The 16,602-nt window shown below is 42.0% G+C and overlaps 2 protein-coding genes and 1 long non-coding RNA gene across 6 annotated transcripts in view; 2 read left to right on the top strand and 1 right to left on the bottom strand.

Moving 5' to 3' along the window:
• KLHL31 (kelch like family member 31) overlaps positions 1-11,310 on the bottom strand; it is a 161,552-nt gene extending 150,242 nt beyond the window's left edge. For 3 of the 4 annotated variants that reach the window (XM_049894586.1, XM_049894590.1, XM_049894582.1), the window contains exons 1-2: positions 10,590-11,310; positions 6,799-6,991 (exon numbers count right to left, since the gene is read on the bottom strand). The gene's annotated coding sequence lies outside the window, so the exon portion shown is untranslated. Of the gene's footprint in view, positions 1-6,798; positions 6,992-8,400; positions 8,774-10,589 lie in introns of those variants that run through there. The other variant, XM_049894591.1, reaches the window with a different exon arrangement.
• Positions 8,752-9,923, top strand: LOC126082206 (uncharacterized). The gene is made up of 3 exons (XR_007518499.1): positions 8,752-8,985; positions 9,190-9,610; positions 9,761-9,923. It is a non-coding gene; the product is annotated as an uncharacterized LOC126082206 (long non-coding RNA).
• LRRC1 (leucine rich repeat containing 1) overlaps positions 10,176-16,602 on the top strand; it is a 165,573-nt gene continuing 159,146 nt past the window's right edge. The window contains exon 1 of the mRNA XM_049894592.1: positions 10,176-10,415. Within this exon, the coding sequence (XP_049750549.1) occupies positions 10,257-10,415 (159 nt within the window). The 5' untranslated portion in view covers positions 10,176-10,256. The remainder of the gene's footprint in view (positions 10,416-16,602) is intronic.

Genomic DNA, 16,602 nt, shown 5'->3' on the forward strand with positions numbered 1-16,602 from the left:
CTCCCAAGGTACTCATAAATAAGAATGAAAATTTTACAACAAACTGATTCTTCTTAAAAACATTTCTTCCCTGGGTTTTGTGGAAAGAAAATGGGAATTGAAGATGATTTGTTAGTTGACCCAGTAATGGAAACTAAAGAGAATGAAACAGCATTTAGGAGATCTCCAGGTAGTCTTTGAAGCAAAGAAATGTGACTGGATAAAAATATAAGTATTGTACTTGAAAAAATATAGATTGGTCTTACTTTTATTATTTTATTAGTAATTTTATTGGGAAATGAAAAATAAGCTATCTGCTACTCTTAAAGAGTTTAAAAAAAAAAAAAGTGTGTTTTTTTTTTCTTTAGTTGGTGGCCGGGAAGGTAATAATTTTCTTTGCTTCATTTAATAAAGCTTTATCAATAACTTCACAATATTTTCAGCTAACGGGGCCTAAAAGGTGTATTATTTTTCTAGTCAAGTTTACACCAATTTCACGGATGATACAAACTTGACTGGGGAAAAGTGACACCTTTCAGGTTGCTTTTAGTTAACTCATCAACATACTGTCATTACTGATGGTCTGTGAATTGTTTGAATGGCACTGCTCATTAGAAAGAGCACAGTTTTGCTCATAAGTATCTTTTTCTCTTAGTTTTATGAAGTAATTCTTGGCTTTTGGTAAAAATTCGTGTCCATATTGATTTAATTTGTATCGTAGGAACCAAAACTATAAAATAAAAGTGGTATAAGAAAAGACTAATTTATTCTTAAATGCTTTCTGGATCCAGGTAGAAAATAAATGAGGCATATGTGTTTATTTAAATGATTAAAAAATACATTTTGATCAAGTTAGATGATATATATTCATGTGCTCTTTTAAACTATAAAGCATCATATGAATGTAAAGCAGCACCACAACCTGGGGAAGGCTGCTCGTGAGCTCCCTCTAAGTTTCACCCCACGTTTCTGCTTTATCGGAGAAATAGGGTGTGATGCTGAGGCAGAGGCCTGGAAAAAAGGATTCAACAGCAGGTGCTAGTTTTGATTAGGCTCCTCTATTATAAACTCTTTCACAACGAAATACTTTACAGTCTCATTTGTACCAATCCAATAATTTATATATTATTTACCCAAACAAAGAACTCTTGTGATAGGCTTTCTTTTGGCTGGTAACTAAGAAAATAGTATTAACCATGATTAATACCTAATAAACCAAACTCGTTGCCGTCGAGTTGATTCTGACTTGTAGCAACCCTACAGGACAAGAGCAGGGCTGCCCATAGGGTTTCCAAGGAGCAGTTGGTGGATTCAAACTGCTCACCTTTTGGTTAGCAGGCAAGCTCTTAACCACTAGGAGTCCTGGTGGCACAGAGGTTAAAGCGTTTGGTTGCTAACCGAAAAACTGGTGGTTTAAACTCACCAGTCGCTCCACAGGAGAAAGATGTGGCAGTCTGCTTCTGTAAAGATACACAGCCTTGGAAACCCTATGGGGCAATTCTACTCTGTCCTATAGGGTCACTATGAGTCAGAATCGACTTGACAGCAACGGGTTTAACAGGTAATACCTAATATGGGGTGTTCTGCAGTATATAGAAAGCTTTCTACTATGTTAACCCGCAGTCCTCTCAAGAGCCCTGTAAGAGTAGCATTTTTCATCTCTGTTTTAGAAACAAAGAAAATAAATTTTGGAGTTAAGTGTGATTCATCCAAGAGCTCATCCCTAGCAGAGGCAGATGTAAAAATCCAATGCTAAATCATGTGCTCTTTATACCACCCCTCACAACAGAGTATTTGGCTCATTTCCACCAAGGCAAAATGTTGTTCAATATTTGACTCATCACTAGCACATTGAGAAAAATAATAATGCGGATAAAACTCAGACTGCTCATTTATAACTTCTCTGAATGGAGGAGTAGATTAAAATCTTTGTAATGTAAAATTCTGGATTACCCATATACTATTACAATCTACCCCACTGCTGTTGAGTTGATTTCAACTCATAGTGACCCTACAGGACACAGCAGAACTGCCCCACAGGGTCTGTGAAGCTAAATAAATAAATGATTACAATTTTCAAACAGCAAGAAGTAATGGTTTTTCTTTCAGTAATGACTAAGTGGTTGCTATCAGACCAACCTTCCCACAGATAACAGCCATAACTCTGGATAAAATATAGTAAAACAAACAAACAAAAACAACTATCTGAAAGTACTAGAGAGCGACCAAGAGCAAGCAGAAACTGAAGGGGAGTCTACACTTGGAAGAAGGGTGACTTTTCTATTTTTATTTATCGCTTTGGCAAGTATAAACACTAGTCCGTACTTCATAGGTCAGCTAAAATGCATATTTACAGTTGTCTGGCTTGCCATAGGTCAGACTTGAGGTGACCACGGCAGCTGGAAAGTGAGGAAAGGAAAATCTCATAAAGGAAAGCGTCAGAGGGGAAGCTCCAAATTCTGCAATAAGCTCTGTCCAAATCTCTGACTGACCTCTAAATTATGCATGTGTGGCTCAGCTTCCAAGCAACCCAGTAATGGCTAAAATAGCTGAACAAAAATTTCAGCTGCCACCCACCACAGAAGAAAAGAGTCTGGAGTTTTATTTTATCCAAACTAACTGCCTGCTAAAAAAAATAATAAAATGCAAAATTAATATTCTTTGGAAGAATAAAATAGAATCCAGAGATTCTATCATTCATAATATTCAAGATACAATCCAAAATTACTAGACATATGAAGACACAAGAAAATATAACTCACACTTATAAGAAAAGGCAATTGATGGATATTAATTCTGAGATGATCCAGATGTTGAAATTAGCCTACAAGGAGTTTAAAGCAGCTATTATAACTACGATCAAGTATGTAAAGGAATATATGTTCTTAATAAATGTACACATACAAGATCCCAGCAAATAAATAGAAACTATATAAAAAAGAACCAAATGGAAATTTGAGAACTAAAAAATACAGTATCTAAAATTGTATTTTATATGGGTTTAGTAGCAGCTTGGAGATGATAGAAGAAAGAACCAGTAAACCTGAAGTTAGATTAATATATATTATCCATTCTGAAGAACAGAGAGAAAAACATTGACAGAAATAATAATAAACACAACTTCAAGAATATGTGGTACAATATCAACAGGTCCAACATTTGTAAAATTGGAATCCCAAAAGGAAAAAAGAAAGAACAAAGCAAAAATATTTAAAGAAGTAATGGCTGAAAAATCCCCAAATATGGTGAAAGTTACACATTTACAGATTTAAGATGCTCTGTAAGCCTTGATCAAGATAAATACATGCAGATTATAAGCAAGTTGCTGAAAGCCAAAAGTAAAGAGAAAATCTTGAAAATAGAGAAAAAAATGACACACTACATACAACACCAATTTAAACTGTTGCTGACTTCTTATAAGAAATAATGAAAACCAGAAGAGAGTTGAAGATTTCTTAAATGCTGGAAAACAAACAAACAAAAACGTCAACCCAGAATTATATCCACTGAAAATATCCTTCAAGAAGTAAGGTAAAATAGAGATATTTTCAGATTAAAGAAAACTAAGAAAATCTGCTTCCTACAGACCTGCACTGAAAAGGTGAATAGAAATGATACCAGGTAGAGATGAAGAGCACTGGAAACAGTAAACATGTGGGTAAATATAAAAGACTATTTTTTCCTCTTATACATTTAAAATACATATGATTGTTTAAAGAAAAATTATAAAATCTGATTGTGTAGTTTACAACATATATAATATATATATTACATATAATATATATATTTTATATAAATATATATTTTTTGTGTATGTTATATATGAATTATAGCAAAAACAACCAGAGAGGGTGGCAAATGACTTAGATGATTTCATGTATCTCACATTTTACATGAAGTGGCATATTTACTCTACTAGACTTAAAATTTAAGCATGTATATTGTATTCCAATGAGCAACCACTACAGCTAGAAAATCAACAGATAAAAGTATTATAAAATATATTCACTAACTGAAATGATGGAGGAAACGAGAAAAGAGGAACAAAAAACATGGTACAAACAAAAAAAATGATAAAACAGTAGACTTAAATCCAATCATATCAATAATTACATTAAATATAAGTGGACTAAACACTCCAATTAAAAAGAAATGGATAAGGGACAGAATTTTTATTTAAATAGTGATAGAAAATCAGAGAGATTTTAGGATGGTAAAATTGGTCCTGATAATAAAGGTTGTTAAAGTCTAATTTACCCATGAGATTGTATAGGCTCTCAAGTTTTTTGAATGGTTTGAGTGTAGCCTTGCTAACAGCAGGGATATATAATCTCTAGAAAATATCTTTAAATTCAAATTTGGGGAAGATGGGTTAGAGTCTGAGTGCTTCTTCTCCCAGAGGGCTCTATGATCTTTTTGCAAATTGGTCTTTATTCCCACTGTCCAACTTTGCATATCATAAGATTTGATTTGCCTATTTGACCTGCATATAAATATCTCAGACGGTTACTCAAGCTACTCTTCATGAGACAAAAAAGATCATCCTCTCTAGACTCAGGAAAAAATAAAACAGGTATTTCACCGCGATAGTACTATAACTTATTATAATTTCCTTGATAACTGCCTTTCTTTCTTCTAGTAAGATTGAAAGCTCTGTTTTATTCCTTTTTGTCTCCCCAGTAAATTAACCCATTGCCTGGCACATAGTGAGCACTCAATAAATATCTGCTGACTGACTAACATTACACGTCACCTTGATATAATTTACAACTGCTTGTTGGACATATTTAAAAACCAATACCAAACCCACTGCCCCCAAGTCAATTCTGATTCATAGTGACCCTATAAGAAAGAGTAGAACTGCCCCATATGGTTTCCAAGGAGTGGCTGGTGGATTCTAACTGCTGACCTTTACCTATATACTATTCGTAAACTTTTAAAATTAACTTTATTGAGGTATATCTGTTGCAGTCGAGTTGATTCTAACTCACAGCAACCCTACAGGACAGAGTAGAACTGCCCCACAGGGTTTCCAAGGCAGTAATCTTTGTGGAAACAGAGTGCCACATCTTTCTCCCATGGAATGGCTGATGGGGTCAAACCACCGGCCTCCTGGTTAGCAGTCAAGTGCTTTAACCACTATACCACCAGGACTGCTTTTTGAGGTATAAATTTTATATAATAAAATGCTTCCATTTTAAGTATACAGTTTGATAAGTTTTGACAAACCACCAAAATCAAGAAATAACCACTACCACAATCAAGATCTAGAATATTTCCATCGACCCAAAAAGTTTCCTCATGCCTTTTGCAACCAATCCTCCCCTTGTGTTGCCTATCCCCATCTCCTCTTCCCTTTCACTGCCAGAAACTACTGATCTGAGTTGTGCCACTTTACATTAGTTTGAATATTGTAGAATTTTCAATACATGGAGTCATACAATATGCACACTTTTGCATCTGGCTTCTTTCGCTCAGCATACTGTTCTTGAGATTGTTCTACATTGTTATATGTATTATTAGTTTGCTCCTTTATTGTTGAGTGGTATTCCATTGTTTTGATTTACTATATACTTTATCTATTTGATGGATATTTGGATTATTTCCAGTTTTTGCCTATTATGACGAAAACCGATATGAACATTTGTGAACAAGTCTTTCTGTGGACATACGTTTTTATTTTTCTTGTGTAAATACTTAGCGGAAAATGATTTGATCATTAGGGTAGAGATATGTTTATAAGAAACTTCCACATCATTTTCCAAAGTGATTGTACCATTCACCTTCCCATCGGCAATGTGTGAATTTCAGTACCTCCACATCTTCAGTAACACTGGGACTTGTCAGTCTTTCTATTTTTACTCATTTTATTAGGTGGATGGTAGTATATCATTTTAAAATTTATATGCCCAAACATCTTGTTATGGATTTAATTGTGTCCCCCAAAAATGTGTATCAACTTGGTAAGGCCATGATCTCCACTATTGTGTGGTTGTCCACCATTTTATGATCTGATGTGATTATCCTACGTGTTGGAAATCCTAACCTCTAGGATGTTAATGAGACAGGATTAATAGCAGTTATGTTAACAAGACAGGACTCAATCTATAGGGTTAGGCTGTATGCTGAGTCAATCTCTTTAAAGATATAGAAGAGAAGTGAGCAGAGAGGAATAGGACCTCATACCACCAAGAAGAAAGTAGTGCCAGTAGTAGAGCGTGTCCTTTGGACCTGGGGTCCCTGCACTGAGAAGCTCCTGGACCAGGGGAAGACTGATGACAAGGACCTTCCCCCAGAACCGACAGAGAGATAAATTCTTCCCCTAGAGCCTAACCTGCTGCCATTGAGTCAATTCTGACTCATCCCCTAGAGCTGGCACCCTGAATTTAGACCTCTAGCCTCCTAGACCGTAAAAGAATAAACTTCTGTTTGTGAAACCCATCCACTTGTGGTATTTCTGTTATAGAAGCACTAGAGAGCTAAAAGACACTTCTGAATCTCCATTTTACCCCATCTTACTAGCTTAAAAAAAAAATTTTTTTTTTTACTAGCTACACTAGACTTTCACTTAAAAAAAATCAATGATGCCACCATGTTCAAACCATACAACAACAACAAACCATTAATTGAACATTGATCATTCTCCTAACATTAGAGTACACACTTTGCGAGGGAATGATGTATCTGGTTCTTTGTTGTATCTTCCATAATCTAGACGATGTCTGATACATAGGATGTATACTTATTAGTTATCTATTGTGTATAACCAATTACCCTAATTTTTAGCAGCCTTAAGATAACAACCATGTATAATCTTACACAGTTTCTGAAGGTCCGGAATCTGGGAGCAGCTTAGCTGAGTGGTTGTGGGTCAGGGTTTATCATGAGGTTGCAGTGAAGCTGTTAGCTAGTGCTGCAGTCATCTGGAGGCTTGACTGGGTTGAGGATCAGCCTCCAAGATGACTCACTCATATTGTTCAACATGGCAGTTGGCTTCCCCAGAGCAAGTGAACTGAAAGACAGAAATCATGTCTTTAATAACCTAATATTGAAAGTGACATACAATCACTTCTGCCATAGTTTATTAGTCATGTAGAACAACTGGTCGGCAAAGATCGAACTGATGTATGCCTAACATACTGCTAAGCACTTTACATACATTATTTCACTTAATCTTGTCTCATCCCATGGGCCATTGTGCCTATTTTAAGGATGATAAAACTGGGGCTTGTAAAAGTTAAGTAACCTGTGCAATGCTACAAAAACGTTAGGTGGCAGAGCCAGTGTTCAAACCCGGATATCTCTAGCTCCAAAGGCTTTTAAAAATGGTTCACAGTAAAATAATGAAAAAATTACACTCTGCCAAAAAGAAGTTGATTTAGATTGTATTTTTAATTTTCTTTACACTGAGTCAAGCTCATTTGTAATATGGGGAAAGAAACTAGAAATTATATAAACAGGGAAACCCTAAAACTCTTTAGAAAGATAAAGGGCTAATTGGTTCCTTTTCTGCAGTTGACAAGATGTTGGTTTGATTTTTTTTTTTTTTTTTCTTATTCTTTTATCAGACTAATGTTTCTGCTTCTTGGCAGATCCTTTGAAACAAGGAAAGTCAAGAATTCTGCTATTGACTGGTGTTTGGGTCAATGCAACAAAAACGTATTGATCATTTAGTGTGCCTGTCCAAAAAAAAAAAAAAAAAAACCAAACCCGTTGCCCTCCAGTCGATTCCGACTCATAGCAACCCTATAGGACTGAGTAGAACTGCCCCATAGAGTTTCCAAGGAGCACCTGGCGTATTTGAACTGCGGGCCATTAGGTTAGCAGCCATAGCACTTAACCACTAAGCCACCAGGGTTTCCAATGTGCATGTAGCACTGTGGTAACTGCTGGAATCTACAAAGCAAGTAGGACAGTATCTGCTGTCCAACAGGTAATTTGGCCATAAGGCCACACAAAAATAATCATAAGACAAGGAAGTGTAAGCACCTTGGAGAGGCACACAAGTGCTTACTGAGGTCTAAACTTTTAAAAAGGCTGGCCACATCTTTAAAACACATTTGGTGTTTATTAAAATAGTCTAGTACATAATCTCAGAAAGTCAACATGAGATTTATTGACAGAGCAGGACTTCTTTATTTTTATATTTAAAAAGCATTTGGAAAACTTCCAAAGACAGTGAATTACTCCCAGATTCAGACATCTTCCAAAAGTCTACTAGGGTGGCACAAAATGGGCTTTATAGGTGTTAATAGAATGCATGATGAAGGAAGCAGGGCTGAAGTTGAAAGTCCAAGTAGCCTTGAATGAGAATGTAGGAATCAAATCAGAACAAAGAAAGGAGAAGGTGGAGCAACAGTTTAGCTATTGACTGGATTGAGTTGACGCGATTAGGCTGGGCTAGAAATGAAAGGGACCTACACAGAAAAAAGGAGTCTCCTTAGTAGAGTTGAAATGATGAAGTGTCTCCCTTCCCACGTCTCCGCAGTGAAACCCATCTGTACACTGCCTAGTTGGAACTAAGGGAAGAGTGTGTGGCCTCGTTAGGCTCTAACCCATGGCGGTCTCCTCTTCCTCCAAGAGCCCCCGCTCCACGGCGCTGCTCTCAAAGCCTTGGAGCTACAGGCGCGTTGCAAAAACAAGTTTCAGACCAAAACTTGTCTTGGCCACTGAGCATGCTCAGCTTTCAATCTTCAGCAGAATGCGGACTCCGTGACTCCAGATTTTAGCTATGGCAGCTCAGGGGCGGGAGTGGGGGTGGGAGAGCCGTGGTGTCGTGGCAGAGGCCACAGGTGGAACCACATGTTTGAGTCAAGTTGAAGGGGAAAGTTTGGAGATTAGGGACGGCCGGGCTGGGCATCCGAGAAGATCCCGAAAAAACAATCCTATGATTGGTCTTGAACTGGCCGGCTCCCCCTTGTGAAGGAGAGCATTTCGTTACTCCGAGACGCGGAGTGTGGTGCGAGCACACCGGGAGAAGAGAGACAGTCCAGGGTCCTGGCCCCGGTCAGTGGAAGGCGTAGGCGGAAGGGGGTGGTGGGGCTGGCGAGGGAATGGTCGTTATTACCTAACAGTGAGCCTATCGAGTCCTCCTCAGTTACTTCTCCTTGGGCAGCAGTCTATACTTTGCAGGGACGGGATATTGGTGCAGCTCAAGGGCAAGACGCAGGCTGCGCCCCCGTGCAACCTCCTCCTCACCCCTCCCCCCAGCCCGAGGTAGTCGTCGGGGTCCAACATCTGGCCGCCCTGGAATCGGCCCAGAAGCTCACCTTTGCCAGCTCCAGTTTCTGCACTTGGGCCCCTGCCTGGACGCACTCCCAAGTATGAGAATCTCGCAGACTGAGACTCGGAAACTTTTCGTTGTTTGGGGAGGGGGTTCCTTATTTCTTTGTATGTAAAACAATGATTACTGAAGACGCGCTTGCAGTTTACAAAGCCTGCAGGTGACGCCTCCGCCGAGAGGGCAGGGCAGGGGCCAGGACGCCCTGCGGCGCTGGGGTCGCCACACTCATACTTCTAGAGTTGCTGTGGGCAGCGAGCGTACAAGTGGCCCGAGAGCAGCAGCAACAGCAGTACACACTCTGCAACACCAAACCAAATTCCGTAGCTCCGGGTGCCTACAGCGCGCAAGGTACGCTTCGGGGCGGTCCTGCCTGACCCCGGAAGAGAAAGTTGTTTTGGGGAGGGGGAGCGCTCTGAGAGTGAGGAAAAATAAAAATTAGAGTTGTTCGAATTTCTTCAAACCGCCCATCCCCGCCTTATTTTTGCACTTTGCCCCTAGTCCCCTCGGAGTCTGGCTTCCTCAGAAGACCCGACGCTTCTCAGGTCCCAGCCGGAGTAAGGGGGACAGCTAGAGCCTGACCCGCGACTTTCCCGACCCTCTCCGGATCTAGGTCGCCAAGAAAACCCGGAGCGGAGCATCCCCCACGCCAGGAAACGCCCTCGGCGCGCGCCCACTGCCGCGCATGCTCGGTACGCCCGCCGGCAGCGAGTAGGAAGCTCCGCGCGGTGGCTCCCGCAGCGGCGGCGGTGGTGGCGACTGGAAGGTGGGAGGGGACAGGCCAGTTGGCGGGTGGGGGCTCTGGGACTTGTCTGGGACTCCCGCCCGAGGTTCCCGGGAACGTTTCGGAAAGCAAAGCCTGGCGCGAGCAGCGAGCGAGGCGGGGAGCCAACGATCGCGCAGCGCGCTGCGGGTGGAGCGGAGGCGCCGGGCGGAGCGGGCTCGGAGCCCGGGTCTCCGCGGCTCGGGACCCGGCTCCACTGGCAGCGGGGCGGCGATGTTCCACTGCATCCCCCTGTGGCGGTGCAACCGTCATGTGGAGAGCATCGACAAGCGCCACTGTTCGCTGGTCTACGTCCCGGAGGAGATCTACCGCTACGCCCGCAGCCTGGAAGAGCTGCTGCTGGACGCCAACCAGCTCCGCGAGCTGCCGGAGGTGAGTGTCCGGCCTCACCTGCGCGCCGCCCTCCAGGGAGCGCGGTGGGACCCCGCCAGCTGCGCCCTTTCCCTTCCTCTCGATCTCTCTCCCAGCACTGGACTGGACCGGCTAGGAGCACCCGCCGGAACCACCCCTTCCCGCATTCACCTGCTTCTTTATCCTCTTACCTACCTCCCCCGGCCTCCGCCGCGGTAAAAGTTTCTTTTCATTTTATACAAAGCAAACTGGTGTTTTCCAATTAGAAAAAGAGCTTGTGTGTTTGGAGAAACGTTCTGGACTGATAAGTACACATCAGGTACTTCGTCCTAACACTTGACAGTTGTGCCTGGGAAATGAGGAACCAGGTGGCTCCGGCTGTCCGCAGCCGGACCGAGCACTGCATGTCGCACCCCAGGGCCGTTCCCCTCATCCGCGTTCCTCCACTACTGGCAAGGATGCGTCTCCCCTTTGTCCAAGGCAGGTCCCTGAGAAAGTAGGCAGTGCGCAAGGGAGCCGCACTATCTCGGCATCTTCGGAGGAATGTTCTCTGGGCCTTATCGCGGGCGGACCGTGCTCAGAAGAGCTGGAGCTAGGCAGGCCTTCCTTGGTCAGGGGAACGGACACGAGGTGAAGGGGTATGGAGAAGGTCTGGGCCTGGGGAGCTGTGGGCAGGTGCCCAGATGCCCGCCGCCCAAGCTCTGCCTGCGTGGACCTGTTGCGTTGAAAGGGCCGCGGTGAACGTCAGACCGGCGGGCGAGCCTGGCAGCCGCCTCTCCCGGAACGGCAATATTCAGCCTGCTGACTTTTGCCTTGCAGTGATGCGTTACCTCTTCAGACTTGTTTACATAAATTAATCACTCTGCTGCGGCCAAACTTGCCAAGCACATACTGATTGTGCTTTAATGGAGGGCCGGAGGACTGCGAACTTTTGACCTCCGAGCTTGTCTCTGGAACGTAGCTTAAGTAACCCTTAAGGAGGGAGGAAGGCACCCCAAATCCAGAGGCGTGCAGGAAGTCAGTGTGCAGTAGTCCAAAGGTGTGCAGGAAGTAGGGAGAGGGCCCGAAGGCCTGAGAATCGAAACTCAGACACCTTGCTTAAGTTTTAGTTAACACAAAGTCAAGTCATTGTCACAGGAACACTCACGAGTCAAATGACCTGATATGATCTCTAGCGCTGACAGTGTTTTAAAAATCAAAACTGTGCATTTTTCACAACATTTCATGTGTTGTTCTTTTTCTTTGATTGACTTGGTTCGTGTGGAATTGATTGGCTGGTTTGCTATCTGTAATCGTGAAGGTTATCCTACCTATGATCTTTGCAAAGCTCCCCTACCCCGTCTATTTAGCTTGGAAGCGGAAAAGCCATCCAGTTCCCTCAGGCGTTTATTATTTTGCAGGCATTTTCAAACACATGGCTTTGTCTGTCCTTTAGTTTAAGTTGACTTGGTTGTATAATCTTTAGGCATTGCTGTCACCAAGAATATAGAGTATGTAATTTAATACTTTTCAGAATGAGGTTGTTAATGAATGAATGAGAAGTTATTCAACTAGAAATGTTACGGTGTTCTTTTGGTGTTTTTTTTGTTTTGTTTTATACAACTGGAAGATTTCCTTTGATAAGGTTGGCTTTTCACTCCTTTCTGCAGAGTTCGTGGGTTTTCCTGTAATCTTGGGGAATGCAGTTGGTATGGGAGATTATGGGTTTTGGAAGTAGTTCTATTGATACTAAATAAAAAGTTCTCAGTAGCTCAAAATGTAGTTTGATGGCACTCTGTACATATGGTAAATAGACAAGTTTTTTCAGAGGCTAGCGGTGGGTGGTCTTGCCTATGGGTAATTATTGCTCTAACAGCTCTTAAATTTGTTTTATAGTTTTTACGCTGTTCAAAATCTGTTTCTCTCCCTGATTAACTGTGTGTCTGAGTGCTTGAGTGTGTACATGACAGATTCAGAAACCGTCCTGAAAACACAAAAATTAGTTCCATTCACAGTTAAATTCTTTCCTTGGGCTATTTGTTGTTTCATTTCTGAGATCTGTGTAACTCATTAGCACCACTCACTACTGTCTCTGCCCCCTAGCCCAGCTCCTTGCCTGCCACTTCACCAGCAGGTCAATTTGCTGACAAACCCCAAAAGTTGTTGTGGTGGAAGCCATACGAGCTGTACGTCCTTTCTGAAATTGTTTGGAATAACAACCAAAGGGGAGGCCTGCATCCCCTGCTCCAAACAGCAAAGACACAGACTCTCTCCAGGCCTCAGGATAAAGAAAATCGTCTCCTGTCCACTGAACAACCTCTGATTTGCTCCAGTCCCCTCATTTTACAAATGAAGGAATTGAGATTCAGAACTGAAGTGCCTTTCACAGGGCCATACAGCTGGTTAGAGGCAGTCACTAGCTTTGGACACCCAGCAGGAATCTGGCCCGTTTTGCTTCTCACACCCATCAAACCTTTAATTATTCAGCCTCTCCTATTTTACTCATGTCATTAAAACTTGGCCTCAGTCAGTCAAACATTTACTGAGCTTTCATTATTTGCTAGTTACTGGGAATATAGGGATTAAAGAAGGTACTTATTCCTCTGAGCTACTCACAGCTTTGTGGGGGGAGACATGACCTTATTACAAATGTGGTGAGTGTGAGGTGGAGAAGGTGCCACAGCTATCAAACTTCTCATCAGCTGTGAATTTTTTTTTTTTAATTAAAAAATTATCTATTTATTGCATGCTTCTTTTCAGATTTGATGTCTAGGCTCACCTTTGTTGTAAAGTACTTCAGGCCACAAAAGGAACTGGCGTTCACAATATGGCTGTCTGATGAGCATCATGTTCATTATGCCAAGACTTTTTTAAGCAAACATTTATCAAGCACATATTATGAACCTGGCACTGAGTCAGGTGCTATAAAGAATAAAGATGAACTGGACAAAATGTAAGCCCTTGTGGAAGGGGAAGACAGTGAGGAAGAAGAAGGAAGGATAGGCAAAGGAGACCGTTTGCCACCACCAGGATTTCTCTTTGTACTGCCATTTAATTTTTTTTTTTTATTATTGTACTTTAGGTGAAGGTTTACAGAGCAAACAAGATTCTCATTAAACAATTAATACACATATTATATTGTGACATTGGTTTCCAACCCCATGACACGTCAACACTCTTCTCCCCTTCTCGGCCTTAGGTTCCCCCTTACCAGCTTTCCTGTCCCCTCCTGCCTTCTCATCCTTCCTCCTGGACTGGTGTGCCCCTTTAGTCGCATTTTTGTTTTATGGGGCTGTCTAGTTTTTGGCTGAAGGGTAAACTTCAGGAGTGACTTCCTTACTGAGCTAAAAGGGTATCTGGGAGCCATACTCTGGGTTTTTCCAGTCTCTGTCAGATCAGTAAGTCTGGTCTTTTTTTTAGTTACTACATTTTTCTCCAGCTCTCTCTGGGGCCTTCTGTTGTGATCCCTGTGAAAGCACATACTGCCATTTAATTTTGCTCTTCGTTGCCTGTATTGAATTAAGTTGGTTCATATTCCTTGTTTGGTAAGTCTTAGAAATCAATGAGAAAATACATTTTATAAACTAATCCCATAACTACACAAAGTATTAAATATTTCAGGTATAAATTCAGCTTTCCACACCTCCGTAAGTCTTTAACCCTCTCTCCTGATTCTTTCTTTCTCACGATTCCCAAGGTGTCATGTTATTCTAGGTATTGTTAGTTGCTGCCCAATCAGCTTCAGCTCTCAACAGTCTTATCTATAACAGAATGAAATGTTGCCCAGTTCTGTGCCATCTTCATGATCACCACCATGCTTGAATCAATTGTTGCGGCTCTCTTGTCTATCCATCTCATTGGGGTTTTTTGCAGACACTCCATGTTACCAAATGTAATCTCCATTATTTTATTTTATTTTTATTGTGCATTAGATGGAAGTTTATAGAGAAGATTAGTTTCCCATTCAATAGTTCGTACCTAAAGTGTTCCCTGACATTGGTTTCATTCCCCACAATGTGTCAGCACTCTCCTCATTTCTGTCCTAGGTTTCTCGTTTCCTTTCATCCTGAATACTCAGTTTTAATGTCTTTTCCTCAGGGAGGCTCTCCTGAAGCCTCTGAGTCAACACATTTTGTAATAACCTGTATTCTCCCTTTAGCATTATACTTGTAATTTTTTGTTGAATGATGTTTTTCTCTCTGGACTGTAAACTCCATGAAAGCAGAAATTGTGATAGGTGTCCTAGAGCCTAGGCCAGTGCCAGGCATCCAGTAAAACCAGTTGCTGTTGAGTCGGTTCCAACAGATGGGGGCCTTGTGTGTCAGAGTAGAGCTGTGCTCCACAGGGTTTTCAGTGGCTGTTTTTTTTTTTTTTAATTTTGATTGTGATTTAAGTGAAAATTTACAGATCAAGGCAGTCTCTTATACAATAATTTATATACAACTTGCTATATTTATTTTTAGTTGCTTTCCCCCTAATGAAACAGCACACTCCTTCTCTCTACCCTCTATTTTCGTGTCCATTCAGCCAGCTTCTGACCCCCTCTGCCTTCATCTCCCCTCCAGACAGGAGCTGTCCACATAGTCTCATGTGTCTACTTGATCCAAGAAGCTCACTCCTCACCAGTATCGTTTCCTATCCTATAGTCCAGTCCAATCCCTGTGTGAAGAGTTGGCTTTGGGAATGGTTCTTGTCTTGGGCTAATAGAAGGTCTGGGGACCATGACCTCCAAGGTCCTTCTAGTCTCAGTCAGACTGTTAAGTCCGGTCTTTTTACGTGTAATCTCCATTTTTAATGATTGGTCTTTCCTGATGATGAGTTCAAAATAAAAGAGCCAAAGTCTGGCCATCTTCATTTCTAAAGAGAATTCTGGTTGTATTTCTTCCAAGATGGACTGTTTTTTTTCTGGCACTCCACAGTATATTCAACATTCTCTATAACTACCCCAATACAAATGCAGTGATCCTAAGTAGGTGGGCTTTGTACATCTCTGCTGTTTGATATTCACCAGGGACAATGGAAAGCCAACAGATAACGCAACTGAGGTGCTGAGAGCCACAATGTGAAAATAAGCAGAAAGCATTTCACTTCACATATGGGACAAGTTTTCATTCCTTACTAAGAATGGGAGTCTAAGAGTGGAGTAGGACAGGCCCCAAATGTTACTTTTTGTGTGAAGAAAGAAGTCTTGCCCTCAGTTTGTTGTCAGGATTCTGATTTGTCTGTGTTGGAAATTGGCTCGATGGCAATGAGCTTTGAAAACTGACAGGGAACATTGATGGTGAGGGTGGCAGGTGTAGGTGAGGAGAAAAGGGGCCTCTTGGGGTGAATGGTGTGTGGTGGAAGGGAAGTAGCTGTTAAAATCCACATGTACTTTCTCTTCATAAAGATCACCTCCTGGATTTGGCCATAGTGGGTGACTGCTAGTTTTGGCTGCAGGTGGTTATACAGGAATCTGCTGGAAATAGGGTTCCCTGCCTCTGAGCCCCTATTCAGCTTCAGAGAGGTGGAGGGATATGCCATGTGTACTTTCTTTGTCACTCTTCTTGCCTCTGCTTCTACTTTGGTTACTGGTTTTAGATGATCATGCTGTCCCTTTAACTGGAAAAAGATGAAGGCTTATTGTGCCAGAAGTTGGTGACCAGGAAGCCCTCATGGCCTTAGCAAAGAATTAGCTTCAGAGACCCATTGCAGTTGGGACAGTGTTTCCTCTGCTGCTTCTGCCAGGCTGTGTCACAGATGGCAGGGCGGAGGTAGACCTTGCCACCCCCTCATCAGAGCAATTGTGGCTGCACACCACCACGCCTAGGCAGGACTTCTTTAGGATGCGGGAGTTGTGGTTGTTGATGTTGTGCATGGCCCAGCTGCTCAGGTGCCTCTGTGCGTTCCTGTCCTCTGAGCTGTAGGTGTGCTTGGCGTAGGAATCTGGCCATTCCTGGAACCAGTAAGGTTTTTTTGTTTTGTTTTGTTTTTACATTCTGTGGCAGTTTCGTATCATTAATATTCCAGCTTAATATTTCCTTGTCCTCAGAATCAACATCATCTGGTTCCATGATAAGGTCAGGTCACGCATAGAATTTTGTTTATTCAACTCCGCTCGGAAATGTTTGAGAATTTTGCTCTAAGAGGCTTTAATATGGTCAAGATGAGCCCACTCATGCAGCTTAGACAGAGAGACTGTTTTCTGATGCTGATTGGTAGGCAGCATTCCAGCTGTGGATTTGATGCT

The sequence above is a fragment of the Elephas maximus genome, chromosome 1 (assembly GCF_024166365.1).
Source record: "Elephas maximus indicus isolate mEleMax1 chromosome 1, mEleMax1 primary haplotype, whole genome shotgun sequence".
Taxonomy (NCBI): Eukaryota; Metazoa; Chordata; class Mammalia; order Proboscidea; family Elephantidae; genus Elephas; species Elephas maximus.